Source organism: Pipistrellus hanaki (assembly GCF_964339955.1).
Source record: "Pipistrellus hanaki genome assembly, chromosome: 1".
NCBI classification, from domain to species: Eukaryota; Metazoa; Chordata; class Mammalia; order Chiroptera; family Vespertilionidae; genus Pipistrellus; species Pipistrellus hanaki.
This window is the reverse complement of record NC_140503.1, coordinates 161625008-161645757: the sequence shown is the minus strand read 5'-3', so window position 1 is coordinate 161645757 and position 20750 is coordinate 161625008. Positions and strand designations below refer to the sequence as shown.

Sequence of the window (20750 nt, the reverse complement as noted above, 5' to 3'; positions counted from 1 at the left end):
AATCAATATGCTTTGGCTGAAGGAGGGAGAGTGGCTGCTTTTAGGTGACTGAAGTCATTCAGTGATTAGCTTTATCCTGTAAACCTCTCCAGGGAAGAAAATAATATTCCCTTCAAGAAATTTGTCTTAGCCTTAGCTGGTTCGCCTTAGTGGATAGCCCATGGACTGAAGAGTTCTGGGTTCAATTCAGGTCAAGGGCACACACCGAGGTTGCAGGCTCAATCCCTGGCCTTGGTTGGGGTGCATGTGGGAGACAACCAATTAATGTGTCTCTCACATCAATACTCCTTTCTCTCTCTCTCTCTCTCTCTCTCTCTCTCTCTCTCTCTCTGCCCCCCCCCCCCCCCCGCCCCTTCCACTCTCTCTAAAAGTCAAAGGAAAAATATCCTCAGGTAAGGATTAACAACAACAACAACAACAAAACATGGCAAAGAAAAGAACTTTGTCTTAGGTATCCCCCCTTCCCCAAGAGAAATAAAGTGTTGGCTGAGGACAAAGAGCATAACTAAGTCAGTAAAGAAAATAATGGAGTATTTGATTTTTGATTAGTCCATCAAAAAGATAAAAGATATTTGGTAGTTTTAATCAATGCTATACCAGCTCATTTGTAGATTGTAAATTATAATCTACTAGAGGCTCAGTGCACGAAATTCATGCACTCGGGGAGGGAGGTCCCTCAGCCCAGCTTGTGCCGCCTCACAGTCTGGGATCCTGGGATCCCTGGATTCACAGGGGGAGCGGGCCTAAGCTGTCAGTTGGACATCTTTAGCGCTGCTGCGGAGGTGGGAGAGGCTCCTGCCACTGCTGCTGTGCTTGCCAGCCATGAGCCAGGCTTCTGGCTGAGTGGTGCTCTGGTCGTGGGAGCACATTTACCACCAGGGGGCAGCTCCTGCATTGAGTGTCTGCCCCCTGGTGGTCAGTGAGCGTCATAGTGACCAGTCATTCCACTGTTTGGTCGATTTGTATATTAGCCTTTTATTATATAGGATACAGCTGGCAAAAACCAGTGACTTATAGGCAGTGCAGGTTGTTTCTTAAAGTCATGTATGTCATCTAAGGCAGGGGTCTTCAAACCGTGATCTGGCCCCCACTTTAAAAAGTTTGAGGACCCCTGATCTAAGGTAATAGTCTGAGGTTGAACAGGTAAGCCTGGGAAGATGGATGTGCCCACGGTTCCAAGCAAGAATCATCAGTAAATGAACTTTCATCCCCAGCATTGATAAATAAATAATTGTTGGTTTACTCCCACTGAACACTAATCTTTTTTTTTTAAGGGAGCATTTATTTACTGTATTTATTTAAAAAAGTCTTTTTAAAATTATTTTTTTATTGATTTCAGAGAGGAAGGGAGAGGGATTGAAAGAGCCCACAACCCGAGCATGTGCCCTTGGCTGGAATTGAACCTGGGACCATTCAGTCCACAGGCCGACATTCTAGCTACTGAGCCAAACCAGCTAGAGCTGAACACTAATCTTAATCAGTCTTATGTCTACCAGATGGCCCTAAAAATGATGAGAGATAATAAAGAATAAACACCGGATGCTGCAATACTTTAGAGCAGGAAAGCGAGTAAACACTTCATTGCTCCTTGGTGGAGTGGGAGAGGACGGGTGGTGACAAGTGTCGCCTGGAAGAGAGGAGCTTGTTTTCATGGCTTTGTTTTTGGAAATGCTTTTATAACTAGTTAATCATGGCTTTATAACGGGACACATTTGTGAGCTGTGAAAACTGATATTTTTTAGATGATACACTAAGGACTACTGGGAAGTAACTGATTTTTTTTTTTTTTTTAAGGATATGAAGGAAACAGTATATGAGTTCTAACATGCTCATTGGTTTCTTTATTTTTTTTATTATTATTTTTTAAATATATTTTTTATTGATTTTTTACAGAGAGGAAGGGAGAGAGATAGAGAGCTAGAAACGTTGATGAGAGAGAAACATCGACCAGCTGCCTCTTGCACACCCCCTATCGGGGATGTGCCCGCAACCAACGTACATGCCCCTGACCGGAATTGAACCCGGGACCTTTCAGTCCGCAGACCGACGCTCTACCACTGAGCCAAACCGGTTTCGGCTCATTGGTTTCTTTAAAGCTCAACGGAGGTCAGACGGATGTGACAGCTTTTTCTATAAGGGCACCCTCCTCTGTATCGTGATTGGATGAGGTAGCCTTTGCAAAGCTCGCAGCACTGTGCCTGGAATCCAAATGACGGCCATTAATTATTGTTATTATTGCGCCTGTGGGGATGCTCGTAGGAGCAGGTACCCACCTGCAGGCCTACATGGTGTGACTGCAGAGGGGCTGGGGAAGGTCCCTCACACTGCGATGGAAGATGCACTCTCGGGCCTCTGTGCTCTATTAAAGGCAAGTATCTCCTTAGCAGTCCTGTGTGCCTTGGTCCGCCTAAGCTGATTAGATCTCTTCAGAAGAGTGGTGTCAAGAGTAGGAAAAAAGTACAAGTACAAAGCTCCTGGCAACTCTGAGTGAAGGGACTGAACACAAAACCTGAGGGACAAGAACGGGCCCAGGAGCTTCATTAAAGATTCAGCAACCCGGTGTCAGGCTGTGTCTCACCTCCTCCTCAGAGCTGGCGGAGCAGCCCCTGCCTCAGACGCTGCCGGCTCAGGGAAGGGGACGTGCTTTGGGAAGCCTGCCCAGGGCACGGTTGGCTCCAGGGGCAATCTAACCGTAGACAAGTTCAAGAGAGGCCTCTTGGGCCTCCCGGGCACGTTCTCCGTGTTTCTCACATTTTGAACCCTCTGAGCTAACGTTCTGCCGGGGTTTCATGTTGGACCAACCCTCTCCCTTGATTTTCCGATAAGGCCTACAGGTGTTTCCTTTTCCTATAGCAAACATTAAAAAAGAACACATTAAGCCCAGCCAGCATGGCTCAGTGGTTGAGCATTGACCTATGAACCAGGAAGTCACGGTTTGATTTCCCGTCAGGGCACTTGCCGGGGTTGTGGGCTTCATCCCCAGGGTTGGGGGTGCAGGAGGCAGCCAATCAATGATTCTCATCATTGATGTTTCTATCTCTCCTCTCTCTCCCTCTCTCTTCATCTCTGAAATCAATTAATATATATGTAGAAGAATAAGAACATGTTAAGAGTGAATTGAGCTAAGACCCATATGATTTTACATATATTTTCCAGAGGGAAGGGGAAGGGGATGTAAGAAGTCCTAATATAAGGTGAAGGGGGAAGAATTGACTTTGGATGTGAGCACACAGTGCAATATACAGATCTTGTAACGTAGAAACCTACACCTGAAACCTGTATGATCACATTAACCAATGTCCCCCTAATAAATTTAATATAAATAAAAAATAAAAATAGAAGCCAAATTATAAGCTAAAAAAGGTGAGTAGAATAATTTGGGCAGGGTAGGGGCAGACGGGAGAGGTGGTGGTGGTGGTGGTGGATTGTACTTAAATGAAATAACAGGTCACCTCTTAGGAAGACAGATGCTAAAAAGGCTGAATACTTCCTCAGTAATAATATCACCCTTATCTCTCACAAGGAGTGAAAAATCTCACCTTCCAAAAGAACCTTTTCCAGAAAACCACTGCTGAAATATGTAGTTGTCCCTGGCCTGTCCCCCACAGCAGGCTAATGAGGACAGTTGGTTGACCCTTAAAAGACGCTGGGAAGGCCTGGCCTTGAGGAGATGGCATGTAAGGCCGGCTGGAAAAGAACAGGGAGCGTGGCTGGTTCCCACGATCCCCAGAGGACCACCAGGACATAGAAGCTCTCACAGAACAAAGGAGACGGGTATTAAATGAGTGTCTTGGGCCCTGAAGGAAAAGTGAGGATTTGGGGACAGACATGAGTATAAAAGTTATCTTTCTTTCTTTAAAAAAAAATATATTTTATTGATTTTTTTACAGAGAGGAAGGGAGATAGAGAGTTAGAAACATCGATGAGAGAGAGTCATCAATCAGCTGCCTCCTGCACACCCCCTACTGGGGATGTGCCTGCAACCAAGGTACATGCCCTTGACGGGAATCGAACCCGGGACCCTTCAGTCTGCAGGCTGACACTCTTATCCACTGAGCCAAACCGGTTTTGGCTTCCTTCCTTCCTTCCTTCCTTCCTTCCTTCCTTCCTTCCTTCCTTCCTTCCTTCCTTCCTTCCTTCCTTCCTTCCTTCCTTTCTTTCTTTCTTTCTTCCTTTCCGATTTTTAAATATGTTTTTATTAATTTCAGAGAGAGAAAGGGAAGAGAGATAGAAACATTGATTGGCTGCCTCCTGCATGCTCTCTACTGGGGGTTAAGCCCAAAACCCAGGCCCTGACTGGAAATTGAACCGTGGCTCCTGGTTCATGGGTCAATGCTCAGCCACGAAGCCACACTGGCCAGGCTTCTCCTTCTCCTTCTCCCTTCTCCCTTCTCCCTTCTCCCTTCTCCCCCCTTCTCCCCCCTTCTCCCCCCTTCTCCCCCCTTCTCCCCCCTCCCTTCTCCCCCCTCCCTTCTCCCCCCTCCCTTCTCCCCCCTCCCTTCTCCCCCCTCCCTTCTCCCCCCTCCCTTCTCCCCCCTCCCTTCTCCCTTCTCCCTTCTCCCTTCTCCCTTCTCCCTTCTCCCTTCTCCCTTCTCCCTTCTCCCTTCTTCTTCTTCTTCTTCTTCTTCTTCTTCTTCTTCTTCTTCTTCTTCTTCTTCTTCTTCTTCTTCTTCTTCTTCTTTTTTTTTAAACTACGTATCCATTTGCCAGCTTGATATGTATATAGGACAGACACAGTGGAGAGCATCATCTTTAAAAAAACAGTATCTGCACACATCAATATTTATCACAGAGCCTAGGCATTTTTCATTTTTGCCAGTGAAGAAATAAATAAGGCATTCTTTTTAAAGCAAACATATTGCACAATATTACATTCTCATGCAAGATTTTATGTAATGTGAAATATATTATTTCATGCAGCAAAAGAAATAAACTCAAGAATACACTGAAATGATAAAGATGATGAAGAAATGAGAAAATGAAAGATAAACAGGGTGAACATAAAGGGATTTATGAGAAAAAAATACTCTCAATACAAAAAGCTTCCCCATACTATGATCCCAAATTATCAACTAAGCCTGCCATGCTTTTGATATGGGCCTTGGAGAACTGAAGATAAATTAGAAATATACCAAAGCACAAAAAGAATCCTTTATTATCTTCTTACCTAGGAATGCTGCCATGTTCATGACTTGACTAAACACACAGCTTGCAGGAGGTTGGTCACCTGCAATACTTGAAAAATATGAAATGTTTTTTTTTTTATTATTACTGTGCTAAAGTCTATAACCCTCTAAAAAGGACTAAAATTTGTGTGCTGAAATCCTAATTCCCAATAAAATAGCATTAGGAGGCAGGACCATTGGGGGTCATTAGGTCAGGAGGGTGGAGCCCTCATGAATGGGAGTAGTGCCCTCACAAAAGGGACCTCGCTGTCCTCTTTCCATCCTGTGAGGATCCAGTGGGAAGATGCTAGTCTGTAACCCAGAAGAGGGCTCTCATCAGGGCCTCACCATGCTGGCACCCTGATCTTGAACTTCTAGCCTCCAGACTATTAGTATGTAAAATAAATTTGTGACTTATAAGCCACCCATTCTATGCTACTTTGGTAAGTAGCCCAAATTAAGCCACTCCCCCTGTAACCTTTTCATAGATGAGAAGAGAATTATCAAGTTACCTTATATATGGTGCATGCTTCACACCAGGTTTCCTGGAAAACAGAAAACAGAGAGGTTCAGGTTAAGTACAGTCATCTGTGCACAGTTTAACCTCACCAACTGTTAGGTCTATTGGTGAACAATGAATCACCCAGAGATAAACCTTACCTTTCAGCTGAATTTAATGGGAAAATTTTGTCATCTTCCACAGCTATAAAGTATCTATGAAAGAAGAACAATAAATGTTTATAAAACTAAAAAAAATTAAAAAAATAAACAAACAAGAATCATTTGTTTCCAGTTTTATTAGACTAATCACATTAAATCCTATTCATTTTTCCCTAACTAGGAAAATGCTCTTTTACTCTAATGCTTTTTACCTTTAGATCATATAGTTCTTTGAAGCTCAAATGTCATTCTTTTTTTTTTTTCCACTTTTATTTTTATTTCTTTGCTAGCTGTACCCGGCCATGCATTGCTGTGGCTCAGTCTTGTTAAATGGAAAAGAAAGGAAAGAGAAAACACATGTTTCTAATATGTTTAATTTCACATTGCTTGTGGGTATGCAATATTTTTTTGTTGTTCCCTTGTCTCTGCAGATATAGAGATTGTTTGGTTTGCTGACTCTAGGACACGCAACATATAATTGTCCATGTAAGAAGCAATCCGTGTCTAGATCTAAACGGCACAATACTAAAGATTGGCCCTGAGCTTTGTTGATGGTTATTGCAAATGCCAATCGAATGGGGAATTGCAATCTCTTAAACTGAAATGACATACCCGTTGGAATCATAGGAATGAGAATGAGGACATCTTCACCTTTGAAAGATCCTGTCAAAATTGTTGTTTCTACGACATTGCTTATTAATTTTTTCACTGCCAGCTGCATGCATTGCAAAGCTTTGGCTGGTTGATATTTCTCAACGTGATAATTAACATGCCGATTTTCGATTGCAGTACATGCGGGGGCATCCCTGGCAGACTGAGGCGGTCTTGTATGTGACCGCCTCGGTTTGAATGTTAGAATGAATAATACTGTTAAGTTCATAGATGTCTTTGTTATTGGCTGCAAGAATAGCTCGTTCGCTCAGCCAATTGTGATTTTTATAATTGGTTTGAATATTGGGAAGTACTTTTTCAACCAATTCTTCTTTTGACATCACTAAATTGCATAAGTTATGAGGCAATGAAATTTGTCCTGAGGTCAGATCAACAGGCACCTTTCTGTTCCCAATTTCCAGCAATTAATGTGAGAATATCTCAGCTGATTGATCATTTTGCAGCTGGACACACATATTTGTAGTTAATTTTAACGTCTTTACATGTTGCCGCAAAGTAGAGTATTTCAGGCAAGCATTTATTTCATCCGTTGGTGTCGAAATGTCATTCTTAATAATATTAATTTAATTTTCAAAACATCCCCCAAATTAATGGAAATAATTATAAGCTGAAAACTGGAAATGGAAGAAATGAGACCTTACATCTTTGGGCAAACTAAAATTCGAATTCAAATTTTCTAATTTCTCACTTCACCTTTCTTAACGACTGCAAGGAACTAAAATAACCTTCTACAAGTGAACAGTAATTGAAATAAGCAAGAGTGGGAACATTTTGTGATAAGACAGGACTTCCAATGTAATGATACCCATTGTATAAACATATCAGACCCAGTCACACAAAAACCACCGCTTCTGCCTGACAGCCTGATCACCCCCTAACCACTCTCCTGCCAGCCTGATTGATACCTAACAGCCTTATTGCCCCCAACTGCCCTCCCCTGCAGGCCTGGTCCCCACCAACTGCTCTTCCCTGCAGGCCCAGTCGCCCCCAACTTCCCTCCTCTGCCGGCCTGGTCACCCCTAACTGCCCTCCCTTTCAGGGTTTATCGCCTCCAACTGCCCTCCCTTGCAGGCCTGGTCCCTCCCAACTGCCCTCCTCTGCTGGCCATCTTGTGGCAGCCATCTTGTTTCCACATGGGGCAACCATCTTTGACCACATGGGGGAAGCTATCTTGTGTCTTGGAGTGATGGCCAATTTGCATATTACTCTTTTATTAGATAGGATTCCTCTAGATATGCCATAGGCTATCAAAATCACATTGTTATCTACATTGCACCTCAGTTCTTAAATAATAAATAAGAGGATACTTACACTATCCACAATCCAGCCGAAGTAAATAAAGTAAATACAAGAGGTAAAAACATCCATACGCTGCATTTCTTCCCATCCATTCCTGTTCCACTGAAAGAAAATGAACAGGTATTAGTAACAAAGACAAAATGTATCTGACTCAGGACAGATAGGAAGTTTACTTTCATTGAAACCACTAGAGACCCAGTGCACAAAATTCGTGCATGGGGGAGGAGGGGAGAAGGGGCGTGGTAGGAGTCCCTCAGCCCAGCCTGCACCCTCTCATAATTTGGGACCACTTGCTCCTGCCTGCTCACTTGCCTGCCTGCCTGATCACCCCTAAACATTCGCCTGACTGCCTGATTGTCCCTAACTGCTTCTGCCTGCCTGTCTGATGCCCCTAACTGCTTGCCTGCCTGCCTGATTGGCCTTAACCACTTTGCCTGCCTGATCTCCCCTAACCACTCACCTACCTGCCTGATTGCCCCTAATCACTCTGCCTGCCTTCCTGATCGCTCCTACCTGCTGGTCTGCCTGCCTGATTGCCTCTAACTGCCTCTGCCTTGGCCACCACTTCCGCGGCTTCATCCAGAAAGTCATCTGGAATGATGTTGGAAGGTTGTTTGGCTCTCTGGTCTAATTAGCATATTATGCTTTTATAGTTATAGATGGTTCTACATTACAACTACCTACATGAGAAATCCTTGCACAGGTAACATGGATGATTGTTATCCTGCATTAGCTCAGATATTCCAGAATCTTCGTTGAGAACTAGTAGAAAATTTCTAATTATGACATTATTTAAGAAACAACAAAAGGGTTTTGGTTAGGACTTGGAGGAGAAGGTTTTGTGTTAGGACTAGGTACAAAGACAAACTCAAACATACTTTTAGTGCTATTAACATTTATAGATCTATGGGTCCAGCATGTACATATGTTTATAGCTTAGCTAATAAGAGTATTAGAAACAAATGGTTATACAATAAATGAGCAACTTGGGAGGAATGACAAATGCTTTGCAAATCTGAATTTTTCTCACAAAGTTATTGAACAGCAATCTCAGTAGACACTCAAATGAATGATTTGGAAAATATGTTGTGTGTAACTTTAAATTAGTTCCTACAAACACAATGGGGGATGGGGTGAGGGGGAAAGCCATATGCTAGGCATTTTGGATGTTATATTTTAAAGCAAAAATATATAAATAAACCCCCTCCCACCAAAATAAAGTGGAAAGCAGAGCTTCAGAGGTGCCTATGAAAAATGATTGATAGAGAACGGAAAGAAACAACTATCACTTTACTTCTTTGCCCAAAACCATAAGAGAAAATCTATTTGAGACACTGGATGCCAACAATCTTTAAGGCAAAAAATACTGGTTCCTGGAAAATAAAATTCCCTCGTGATTTCCACAGGTGACCTGACAGGCAGAAGGATATGGGATAACATAGAACCTCTAGGGAGAAATTGCTGCTCATTGTTTTGGGTTTTATAATTAACTGGGGAAAGCCGTTTACTGGGGTTTGAACCAGTTCTGTCAACATTTCTGGTCACTTCCGTGGTATCTAGTTCCATAATGCTGATATTCCAAGTGTTGAGAACAGAGAGAGAACATGGCCCTCCTATAGTATGGAGCCTAAGGTGCTAGGAAGGTCTGGACTGAGGCCGGCTTTGCCCAGGCAGGCACCCAGAACCCAGGTTTTGTCAGGAAGGACATCCAGTCTATCTGGTCTAATTAGCATATTACCCTTTATTAGTATAGATTGATTGCAAGTGTTTTTAAAGCTGGGGCCTGGGGGAAGCCACCTGGGGTCCTGGGTGCCTGCAGTTGTGGCTGACCTGGGAAAAGCTGGCCCGGAGTTCTGGGTGCCTGCCTGGGCAAAGCTGGCCTCAGTGCCAGGTGCCTGTGGCCGCCAGAGGGAGAGAAGCCCGGGTCTCGGGTGCCTGCAGATGGCAAGAGGGAAGAAAGCCTGGGTCCTGTGTGCAGGGGCCGAGGCAGAGGCGGTGAGGGGTGATTAGGCAGGCAGGCAAGCAGTTAGGAGTCAGTGGTCTTGGATTGTGAGGGGGTGCAGGCTGGGCTGAGGAACCCCCCCTTCCATGCACAAATTTCGTGCACCGGGCCTCTAGTTTAATATTATCTAATTCATTGCAATTCACAAGAATTGTGCCAGGTACTATAACTTAGAGTGTTGGAAATAGGTGAGATCTAATGAATACAATATATAAAAACTAGTGTATGAATTATGATTACTCAGAGTATGTAGTGTGGATGAATGATAACTATTCTAAGCATACAGAATTTAGTGAGTGAGTGTCCATTTATTTATGTCCAGAAATCATTATGCTAAAATAGTCCCATCAGTTAGCTAAGTTGTAGAGGGAGTATAGAAAGCTGTTGACTGAGCATGTAAACCCAAACTATTCTGGACCTGCCCCTGAAATAGGCTGTTCCAACAGGATGAGCACAGCTGAAATAGTTACATTGGAATAAGAGTTAGGACACCAAGGTCTCAACCTTAGCTTTGCCCGTAACTGACTCAATGCACCTGAGCAAGTTACTTAAATCTGTAACACCATTTCCCTACTCACTGCATGAAGATTGTTGAAATCAAAGAGAGGGAGACAGACATCGAAGGCCTCACAGGGTGATGTGCTCGTAGGTTAAGCCAAGTTCAGTAGCATATCTTTGCAGTAACAGAGTGCCCCAATATGCCCAAAGTGATCAGCCCCAGAAGAACTCGTGCCTATAAACCATTTTAAAAACAGACTGGTGAATAAACCGCAATGCCAACTTATTTATGTACACCGAGAAATACAACTGCCAAATGGACAGATACATTGGCTCCTCTTTTAGGAGCGTCTATATGGGAAATCAGGATTTGGAATCAGGAAAATAGAGTGAAGAGAGTTGAGATAATTCTAAGACCATGGCATCAAGTTACAAGAGCTTTATGCGTTAATTTACTTTAGAGGAAGCAGCATGGTGTAATGGGAATGGGATGGCAATGCGCAGGACCAAAACTCAGTCCTGCCGAGCACTAGCTGTCTGATCTCTAACAAGTTATTTCATTTCTTAAGCTTAATTATGGAGATAACTGCCACTTTGCCTTTACTTATTGCATAGACTGTTACATAAAAATAGTTGTATTAGAAGGGGAATGGAAGGGGGTAAATGGGAGATACCTGTAAGCTTCAGTGTGTTGTTCTGAGATTAATGATGAACATCATTAATAATTAATTAATCATTATTAAATATCAATAATTAATGATTAATTATTAAGGTAACACTGCATACATACTATTCACACAAGTTCCATAAGTGGCAGCTCTGCCACCGCTAACTCTAAGGACAATGTTAGGACGAGGTCCTCTCTCTCCAAAGCAGGGCTCAGGACAGACGGACACTTTCTTCTCTGGGCTCCTGCTTTTCCAGGATGCAGACACCCTTCCTGGTAGGAAGTTTCTTTCTTCAGATGGCTCTCCCCCAAAATGAGTGAATACCTTTAACTGTGCACACATATGAAGGCCTACCTTCCTCAGATTCTCCGCTGTGGGTACTTTCCACTATGCACTGCTTTTCTCATTTTTTTGTGAAAGCATTTAATGACTACTCTCCTTAATTATTTTATTATTGTTAGTTTAATTCTCATACGTCAACCTCATCTCCAAATTCTGGAAAAATCATATTATACCCCTGTCTAAGGATAGCTGAAATTGTCCTTTTTTTTAATTAATTTTTTTTTAATTCAAAGGGATGCCTTGAGAGGTGAAAAGAGTAAGTCTATGGATAGTTGTATTATTAGCTACCACTACTTGGGGTCTTCTTCAGGACTTTTACATTGGTTATGCACCTCCCTTTTTTTAATTTTGGAAATAATCGTAACTTCACGTATGAGACATAGTAGAGAGAAATCCTGTATATCCTTCACTCTCTCTCCCCAATAGTAACATCTGTATAACCATAGCACAACATGAACAACCAAGATATTGACATTGATACATCATTTGATTTCATCAGTTTTCCATGCACTCCTTCCTGGGTGTATTTAGTTTTATACAAATTTTACCATGTGCACACATTTGTGTGATCACCAACAGTCGAGTACAGAACATACAAGTGTTCCTAGAAGGGGTGCAGAAGTTCCCGTGTGTTGTTATATGACCATACTACTTCCTTCCCCCAAACCCTCCTTCCTACCCTCTGACAGCCACTAATCCTTTCTCCACTTCTATAATTTTTTTTATCATTTCAAGAGTGTTATACGAATGGAATTATAGAGCACGTAACCTTCGGGATTGACTTTTTTCACTGAGCCTTCATCTGAGAATTCCTTGGAGATTCATGTAAGGCGTGTGCTCATCAGTGGTCTGGTGTCTTTTATTCTTTGGTAGTATTTCATGCTATGGATGTACCCAGTTTGTTTATTCACCGATGACAGCATACCTGGTTGCTTTAACATTCTGTCTATTGCAAATAAAGAAGGTATGTAACGGAGATGTAAAGCACAGCTTAGGGGATGCAATAATCTGTATCATAACAGGCCTGTGATTGTGATGCCGTCACAGTGTCAAGACCAACTACTGGACTCACCAAGGGGTGCATTGATGGGTCTGGCGGGTGGCCACCGCGGGGGTGGGAGGTGGGGGATGGAAGGGCTGGAGATGGGGGAGGGGGAAAGGGACTCCTGGGTCCCATGGCCCGGCTGCGGCGCACGGGACTTCTGGAGCATCGCAGGCTGCCGACAGCGTCCTCAGAGTGTGCGAGGCTTGCAAGGGGGCAGACATGGCCCTGATGGCAGGTTAGGCCTAGGGGACCCTACAGGTGCAGGTGGGTACTAGGGGTATCTGGAGGGACACTTTGTAAAGTATATGATTATCTAACCACTGTGCTGTACAACTGAAACTAATACAAATCAATATTGAAATAACTGTCTCACCAGCTGTGTCTGATGTGCCAATTCTGAGCGGATGTTCTCTGATTTAGTTGTTCCTTCTATCTGCTCTGGGACAAGGCTCAGGGCATGTCTGCCTATTTGGCCACCATTATTCCAAACTTATATCCTCTTTGGAGATATGTCTACTCATGTCTTCCGCACATTTTAAAATTGGGTTGTTTTTTGTTGTAGGAGTAGGAGTTCTTTATATATTCTGAATATAAATCCCTTATCACATTCATGATATACAAAATTTTCTCCCATTAGGTGAGTTGCCTTTTTATTCTGCTGAGTGTGCCCTATGATGCACAAAAATTTTAATGAAAGCCAATTTATCTTTTTTTGTTTGTTTGTTTCTCATGTTTTTCGTGTTCTACGCAAAAATATCACTGCCAAATCCAATGGCATGAGACTTACAATTTTTACTCCTCCCATTTAGGTCTTTGATCCATTTTGAGTTAATTAAAAAATATATATATGTTATTGATTTTTTACAGAGAGGAAGGGAGAGAGATAGAGACCTAGAAATGTCAATGAGAGAGAAACATTGGCCAGCTGCCTCTTGCACATCCCCCACCGGGGATGTGCCCGCAACCAAGGTACATGCCCTTGACAGGAATCGAACCCAGGACCTTTCAGTCCGCAGACCGATGCTCTACCACTGAGCCAAAACGGTTTCAGCTTGAGTTAAATTTTTTATATGGTACAAAGTAGCTTTGCTGGCATGTTAATTTGCAGAACCATTTGTTTAAAAGACTATCTTTACCCCATTGAATGATCTTGGCACTTAACAGGTTCTTTTGCAGAGCAAAAGGTTTTTAATTTTGATAAGATGCAACTTACCATTTTTTCTTTCATAAATTGTGTGTGTTTTCTTTATGTCAAGCCTAAGATAGTCTTTGCCTAGACTAGGGGTGTCGAACTCAATCAGAGAAGGGGCCAAAATCTAAAATCCAGCCTAAATCACGGGCCGAATGGTTTACTGAACAGTCATAAACTGACAATGTTAACCAGAAATGTGAATTTAAAATGAGTGGAACAATCTTTTCCTTAACAGTGCTGTTAACCAACTCACATGCTATCAAGCAAAACAGTAATATTGGAATGTACCTAAAATGCTCATTGTTTTGTTTTCTGGCTAGATGTCTGACACCGTTTTCCCCGGATCAATGAGTCAATGTTCGGTTTTATTTCTTGGGCTGTAGCAACCCGCAAAACAGCATGGAGGTTGTCATCGGTAATGCGTGATCTGTGCTTGTTTTTGTTCAGATTCATTATTGAAAACATCTGTTCACAAAGATAGGTGCTCCCGAACATGGATAGAATATGGGCAGCATGAAGTCGGAGCTCTGGCATTGAGTCAGGGGGCAGTAGAGGGTAGAAGTCCTCAATTTCAACATCCTGAAACCTTGATTTCAGGCCACTGTCAGACTGAAGCTCGATTATCTCCATCTGAAGGTGATGGGGCACATTGTTGACATCAACTGTAAAAGGATTGGCAAAGATGTCAAAGCCTGAGTGCTGTGTTCTAAAGTCAGAGAAGCGCCGCTCAAATTCACTTAGTAAACGGCTAACTTTGGTAGCCAGCTGACTGCAAGGAAAAGTAGCAGAAATAGTGGTTGAGATACTCAAACAAACGGGAAAGTGGGCAAGATTGTCCTGTTCCAGTTGGGACTTCCATAGTTGAAGTTTACGCTGGAATGCTGTGATCATGTCAGACATCTTCGTGATGACTTGTTTGCGTCCCTGCAGTTTCAGATTCAGTTGGGCGAGATGCTCGCATATGTCACACATCATAGCAAAATCACATAGCCAGGCGGGATCCGACAGTTCAGGCAAGGGCTTTCCTTTACTTTCCATGAAAAGAGCAATTTGTTCTCTGAGCTCAAAAAATCTTTTGAGGACTGCGCTCTTGCTCAGCCATCTTACTTCTGTGTGGTATGGCACGTCTCCATGCTCTGCACCCACCTCCTGTAAAAACTGCTGGAACTGGCGATGATTCAGGCCACGTGTCCGTATAAAGTTAATAGTTTTAATGACTGTGGTCATTATGTCATTCATGTCCAGAACTTTTCCACACATAGCCTCTTGGTGGATAATGCAATGATAAGTAATCAAGGGTGTGTGGCAGTGACTTTTTTGCATTCTTTCCTTCATTAGTCCAACCAAGCCTTTCTTTTCTCCGCACATTGAAGGTGCGCCATCGGTAGTTAGCCCCACCAACTTTTCCCAGGGTAATTTAAAATTATTTATAGATTTCTCCACAGCCTCAAATATATCTCTACCAGTCGTCGTCCCATGCATGGCAGCTACATCCAAAAGTTCCTCAGTGACAGAGAGGTCGGTCTTCGTAGCACGTATAAAGATGGACAGCTGCGCTGTATCAGTGTTGTCTGTGCTTTCATCGATAGCAAGTGAAAAAGCAAGATAACTGCATGCCTGTTCAGCCAGCTGTGATGATAGATTTCCTGAGAGTTCTTGAACTCTATCTGCAATGGTGTTTCTTGACAAACTGACATTTTGAAAACTCTGTATCTGGTCTGGGCATACTTGCTCACACACTTTTAGCATGCATTGCTTCAAAAAGGCACCCTCTGAAAAACACCTTGAAGTACGGGCAATTTCTTCAGCCACTATAAAGCTTGCTTTCACTGCAGCATCATTTTTCGCTGTAGCCTTTGTAAACATTTGCTGCTGTGATTGTAGTTTGCCTTTTAGTTCTTGAACAATTTTATGCTTTTCTTCCAAAGTATATTTGCCATACTTAACATTATGTTTGGTGTCAAAATGACGACATATATTGTACTCTTTCATCACCGACACTGTCTCATAACACAATATACACACTGGTTTGCCCTCTCTAAGCACAAACATGTATTCATTTTCCCATTTGTCATTAAATTGTCTGCCTTCACCGTCAACTTTTCTTTTCCTGGACATTTTGGGATCAATATTGGCAGTAAAAGATGTAGTTTATTGGAAATCTGTGTTAGAAGGAAAAAGTTGAAAACTGCACAGGGATAGCTTGATTTGGCAGATGGAGTGGAGAAAAAAAAAGTCAGTCAATAAATGCCTGGCTGGGTACAGATAGCAGATTCTGTTGCGATTTTTATGCCTGCACTTTATGCCAGGAACTGGCAGCTTCTGCTGTGTATTTTTTATGCCCGCACACTCACTCTCTCCTCTGCTCTACCACCCGCACAACCACATCAGATGCCAAACTATAGGTCACGCCTCCTGAATCTCGCATGACTTGTTATCTATGCACATGCGTAATAGATAGCAAGTATGGCGGCGGCGAGATCACAAGCCTCCTATGTCACCGCGTGTCATTGTGATGGAACGCAGCGGAGTGCAGTGATGACAGCGCGGTGCGGGCCACATTGCAAGGCCTGGCGGGCCGGATTTGGCCCGCGGGCCTTGTGTTTGACATGTGTGGCCTAGACATTGATCTTGAAGGTTTTCTCCTATAGTCTTTCCAAAAGAATTACAGCATTACATTTTACATTTGAATTTATGATCTGGTTTTGTCTTTTTAAACTACAGGTCTCTATTTTCTTTTTGAATTGGGTTAGACCTAGACAATGTAAAGCTCATTTTCACAAGGATCAGGAAATATGTGACACCAAGTCAATCTTATGAAGTAGTAAAGAAATATTCTTATAATGAAGAATAGATGCTTTAGCCATAATATATCCTAGCATGCCAGGCTCTTTTGGCATCTGACCATTATGAGCCTAAGAACAGATCAGTGAGTGAATGTGTGTGTGTGTGTGTCCATGTGTGTGTGTCCGTGTGTGCGTGTGTGTGTGTGTGTGTGTGTGTGTGTGTGTGTGTAGATGGGGAGAAGAGCTCCCTTCCTTACCTTCTCCTCCCACCCACCTAAGAGTTATCATGAAGACCAGAAGATCCAAGTAAAAACTTCTTTCAGGGCCAGTTTCTGGTTTGCTAACCTGCCAATGCCCCATCTGACATAAATTGGTCTTTTTAACTTCTTTCTCTTTCCCTAGTAGGATTGTGTTAACCAAATAAGGGGACTCTGTTACATATACTTTTTTTTTTGTCTAAAACAATCTACGTATCCTTCTTTTGCCCACACTCTTCTGATAATGTGACCGAGGAACCCGCAGTAGAGAAATGACCCTGATGGAAGAGGATTCCTGGAGGGGTAAGGATGCCCGTTTGATTAGGTTTGGTTTCGTAAGACTCTGAGTTGTCTGGCTCGACAAGTTGAGATATTTGCTTGGAGTACCTCTGCGAAGAACAAACTAATAGATCTATTTATTTAACTCTCTTCACTGCCTCCGTGTTATCTGAGAATTAAAACTTGAAACTGAGAAATGGTTCCTTCTCCTCCATCCTTCCAGGCACCATTAAAATAAACTTCCAGTCGCATTAGAAAGTGTCACCCAAACTTGACCTACGTTTCCCAGCAAGGACAAGTCCCGCTCTTTCCCTGAGCAACCTCAGCACGGACCTACCGGCTAACAGCACATCTTCCCTCCCCTTTGTAAGGAAAGACGGGCAGAAGGGAAAAACAGGCCACACTTTTAGGATAGTTTTATCTTTGCATTCTGAGTTATACTTCTGTGTAATACTTATTCCACTGATGTTAATCTCCCAATAATATCTCACAGTAACATACTTCGGATAATTGTTCCCGCATCCCAAATGGCAGACTACATCTGGCACAATGTCACCTAACGGGTTCCTGACAAAAGGAGGACAAGAGCCAGAATTGCAAAAACCTTCTTGAAAGGATTCTGGCATGTAGATGCAGTTTGGGAGACTCTCCTCCAAATGGTATCATTTATGCAAATGATTTCCAAAGCTGCTCCCCAGATGGTCAAATCCTCCCAGAGAGCCAACACTGCTAACTCCTTGTATATTCCTATCGTGCATTCTTTTAGTCCAATAGATATCAAAGTCTGAGTGATTTCACTCTCTGACACCCAATCTGTGCCAGGAGTGTGAGTGCACAGCGTGAACTCTTCAGCACAGAGGCAGAGGCTGAAAATGCCAGTCTGCTCCCTGCTCCCTCTGTGACTGCATCCTCGAGGCTCTCATTCTTCTTCGGAGACAAAAGGAACTGTATTAGAGGCTTGTGGTGGATCCCTCCTCTGACAGTTTGCTCCCCTGGGAGTCTTCTAGCTGCAAAAGCCCAAGAGAATACCTGGCCATTTAAAACTTACAATCTTGCCGAAACCGGTTTGGCTCAGTGGATAGAACATTGGCCTATGAACTAAAGGGTCCCAGGTTCGATTCAGGTCAAGGGCATGTACCTTGGTTGAGGGCACATCCCCAGTGGGGGGTGTGCAAGAGGCAGCTGATCAATGATTCTCTCTAATCGATGTTTCTAACGCTATCCCTCTCTCTTCCACTCTGTAAAAAATATCAATAAAATATATTTAAAAAAATAAAATAAAACCTACAATTTCATGGAAGCAAAAAAAACCTATAAGCCACATTAGCTCAACATCTCAGACTCCAGTTACTGTAATTGATTTGAAAAAGGGGTTCATGATATAGTTCAGGTCATATTATTATTTTTAATTTTATCACCAGCTTACAAACAAATGGTTCTTACAGTATAAGCTAATAAAGCTACTGAAGTCAAAGGATATCACCATACTGTTACCAATGATAATCCTTAAAGACAAACTTTCTATTCTGTCAGGCAATGATAAAACTCCAATTTACAAATGAAAAAGTAAAGCCTATTGATCATCTTTAATTACAACTTTCAAAACTTTATTAGTGAAAAACCACTTATAATAATAACTGAAATACCATAAAAGTTAAGGATATTTTCTGGGGCTGGAAAGAATTTGCTTGCTGGGAATTAGAAGGAGTTTGTACTCCCTCAGGTGATGGTGAGGGGCGGCAACTGTTCATTGACTCTGGAGCCAGATGACCAGGGCTTGAATGCCAGCTCTGCCACTTACTAGTTATATGACCTTGGTTAAGTCCTCTCTGTGCCTCAGTTTCCTCATCAGTAAATTGAAAAAATAACAGTACCTACCTCATAGGATTTTTAGGAGGGTTAACAATGCATTGAAAGTGCTGATAGTACCTAGCATTTGGCGGCTTTGCAATAAATGTGAACTATATACCCCTGCAAGTGATGTTTGGGGTCTTCATTTTGTAACTTGTCAGAAAATGAGCTCTCTACCACAGCACTTTTTTATTCTGTTGGCAGAGCCAGCTGGAATAGAGCAGGAAAGATTAATGAGTCACGCACTCATGGTTAGGATTGTCACAGTGTCTGTAAACAACTTTCTGGGAATCTTTATTTTCCATGTGTGTCATGGGCAAATAAGTGTGAAGGGCTTATATTATTTTGTAATTCATTTACAATTATAAGTAGTAATGAGAGGACTATGTGTTTTGCTCCTAAAATGTTTATAGGTTCTCAGCTACAAAACAAGAGATCTGCAATCCAACCAGCTCATTATGCTGGCAGTTAAGATTTTGCTTTCATTGAACCCCAAGTTTGGGAAAGCATGATAATGAGTGACCTGGTGTCACCCTAAGCCTATATGACCTCCTCTAACCAGACAGACAGAAATAATATTATTTAATCTATGAGGTCAATTTTGCTCCAAAATAATTTTCATGAACACTGGCAAGAAACAATAAATTAATAAAGGGTTTCTGTAAAATATTACCATTTCCAAAAGAATATGATGGTTTCTAAGTAGAACCAATGGTGACTGGGTTTTCCCCAATGCTTCCTTTTTAAAAAAAAATATATATTTTTTATTGATTTTTTACAGAAAGGAAGGGAGAGGGATAGAGAGTTAGAAACATCGATGAGAGAGAATCATCGATCAGCTGCCTCCTGCACGCCCCCCACTGGGGATGTGTCCGCAACCAAGGTACATGCCCCTGACCGGAATCGAACCTGGGACCCTTCAGTTGCCAGGCTGACACTCTATCCACTGAGCCAAACTGGTTTCAGCCCCAATGCTTCCTTTTTAAAAAAATATATTTTTATTGATTTTAAAGAGGAAGGAAGAGGGAGGGAGAGATAGAAACATCAATGATGAGAGAGAATCATTGATTGGCTGCCTCCTGCCTGCCCCCCACTGGGGATCGGGCCTGCAACCTAGGCATATGCCCTGACTGGGAATTGAGCTGGTGACCTCTTGGTTCCTGGGTCAACGCTCAACTGCTGAGCTACACCCGGCAGGGCTCCCCAATGCTTTCTTGATTTATAAAATCACCTTCATTCAATTGACAGATGATTTGGAGGGATACTTTCAAACTAGTGGCCCAAAGGATTATTTTTCTCTGAAATAGATGGAATACACTGTCCTCACACCATTCCTGGAGTAATCCCAGAAGGAATTCCCTTCTACCAGTACTTGAATTTCATAACCATCTTCTTAGAATTTCTATGCCAATGCCGAAACCAGTTTGGCTCAGTGGATAGAGCGTCAGCCTGCGGACTGAAGGGTCCCAGGTTCCATTCCAGTCAACGGCATGTACCTTGGTTGTGGGCACATCCCCAGTAGGGGGTGTGCAGGAGGCAGCTGGTCGATGTTTCTAACTCTCTATTCTTTTCTCTTCCTCTCTGTAAAAAAATCAATAAAATATATTTTTTAAAAAAGAATTTCTATGCCAAGATCCTCCTCAGAATCCATTTATATCTTCAATAATATTTTTAAAAATTCCCATAATGCAGACTGGTGCAGCCACTGTAGAAAACAGTGTGGCGTTTCCTCAGAAAATTAAAAATGGAACTCCCATTTGACCCAGTAATACCACTTCTAGGAATATATCCCAAGAAAACAGAAACACCAATCAGAAAGGACATATGTAACCTATGTTTATAGCAACACAATTTACAATAGCTAAGATTTGAAAACAACCTAAATGCCCATCAGCAGATAAGTGGATTAAAAAACTATGGTACATCTACACAATGGAATACTACCCTCGGTAAAAAAGAAGGGATTCTTACCATTTTCAACAGCATGGATGGACATGGAAATCATTATGCTAAGTGAAATAAGCCAGTCAGTGA

At 42.4% G+C, this 20750-nt stretch overlaps 1 protein-coding gene across 8 annotated transcripts in view; it reads right to left on the bottom strand.

The window, feature by feature from the left end:
• Nucleotides 1–20750, bottom strand: part of TMEM150C (transmembrane protein 150C) — a 319396-nt gene that overhangs the window by 10657 nt on the left and 287989 nt on the right. For 6 of the 8 annotated variants that reach the window (XM_084883008.1, XM_084883012.1, XM_084883013.1 and 3 more), the window contains exons 2-5: nt 7809–7898; nt 5826–5879; nt 5678–5710; nt 5168–5235 (exon numbers count right to left, since the gene is read on the bottom strand). In XM_084883008.1, the coding sequence (XP_084739134.1) occupies nt 5168–5235; nt 5678–5710; nt 5826–5879; nt 7809–7888 (235 nt within the window). In that variant the 5' untranslated portion in view covers nt 7889–7898. Of the gene's footprint in view, nt 1–5167; nt 5236–5677; nt 5711–5825; nt 5880–7808; nt 7899–12075; nt 12178–20750 lie in introns of those variants that run through there. The other 2 variants (XM_084883010.1, XM_084883011.1) reach the window with 2 other exon arrangements.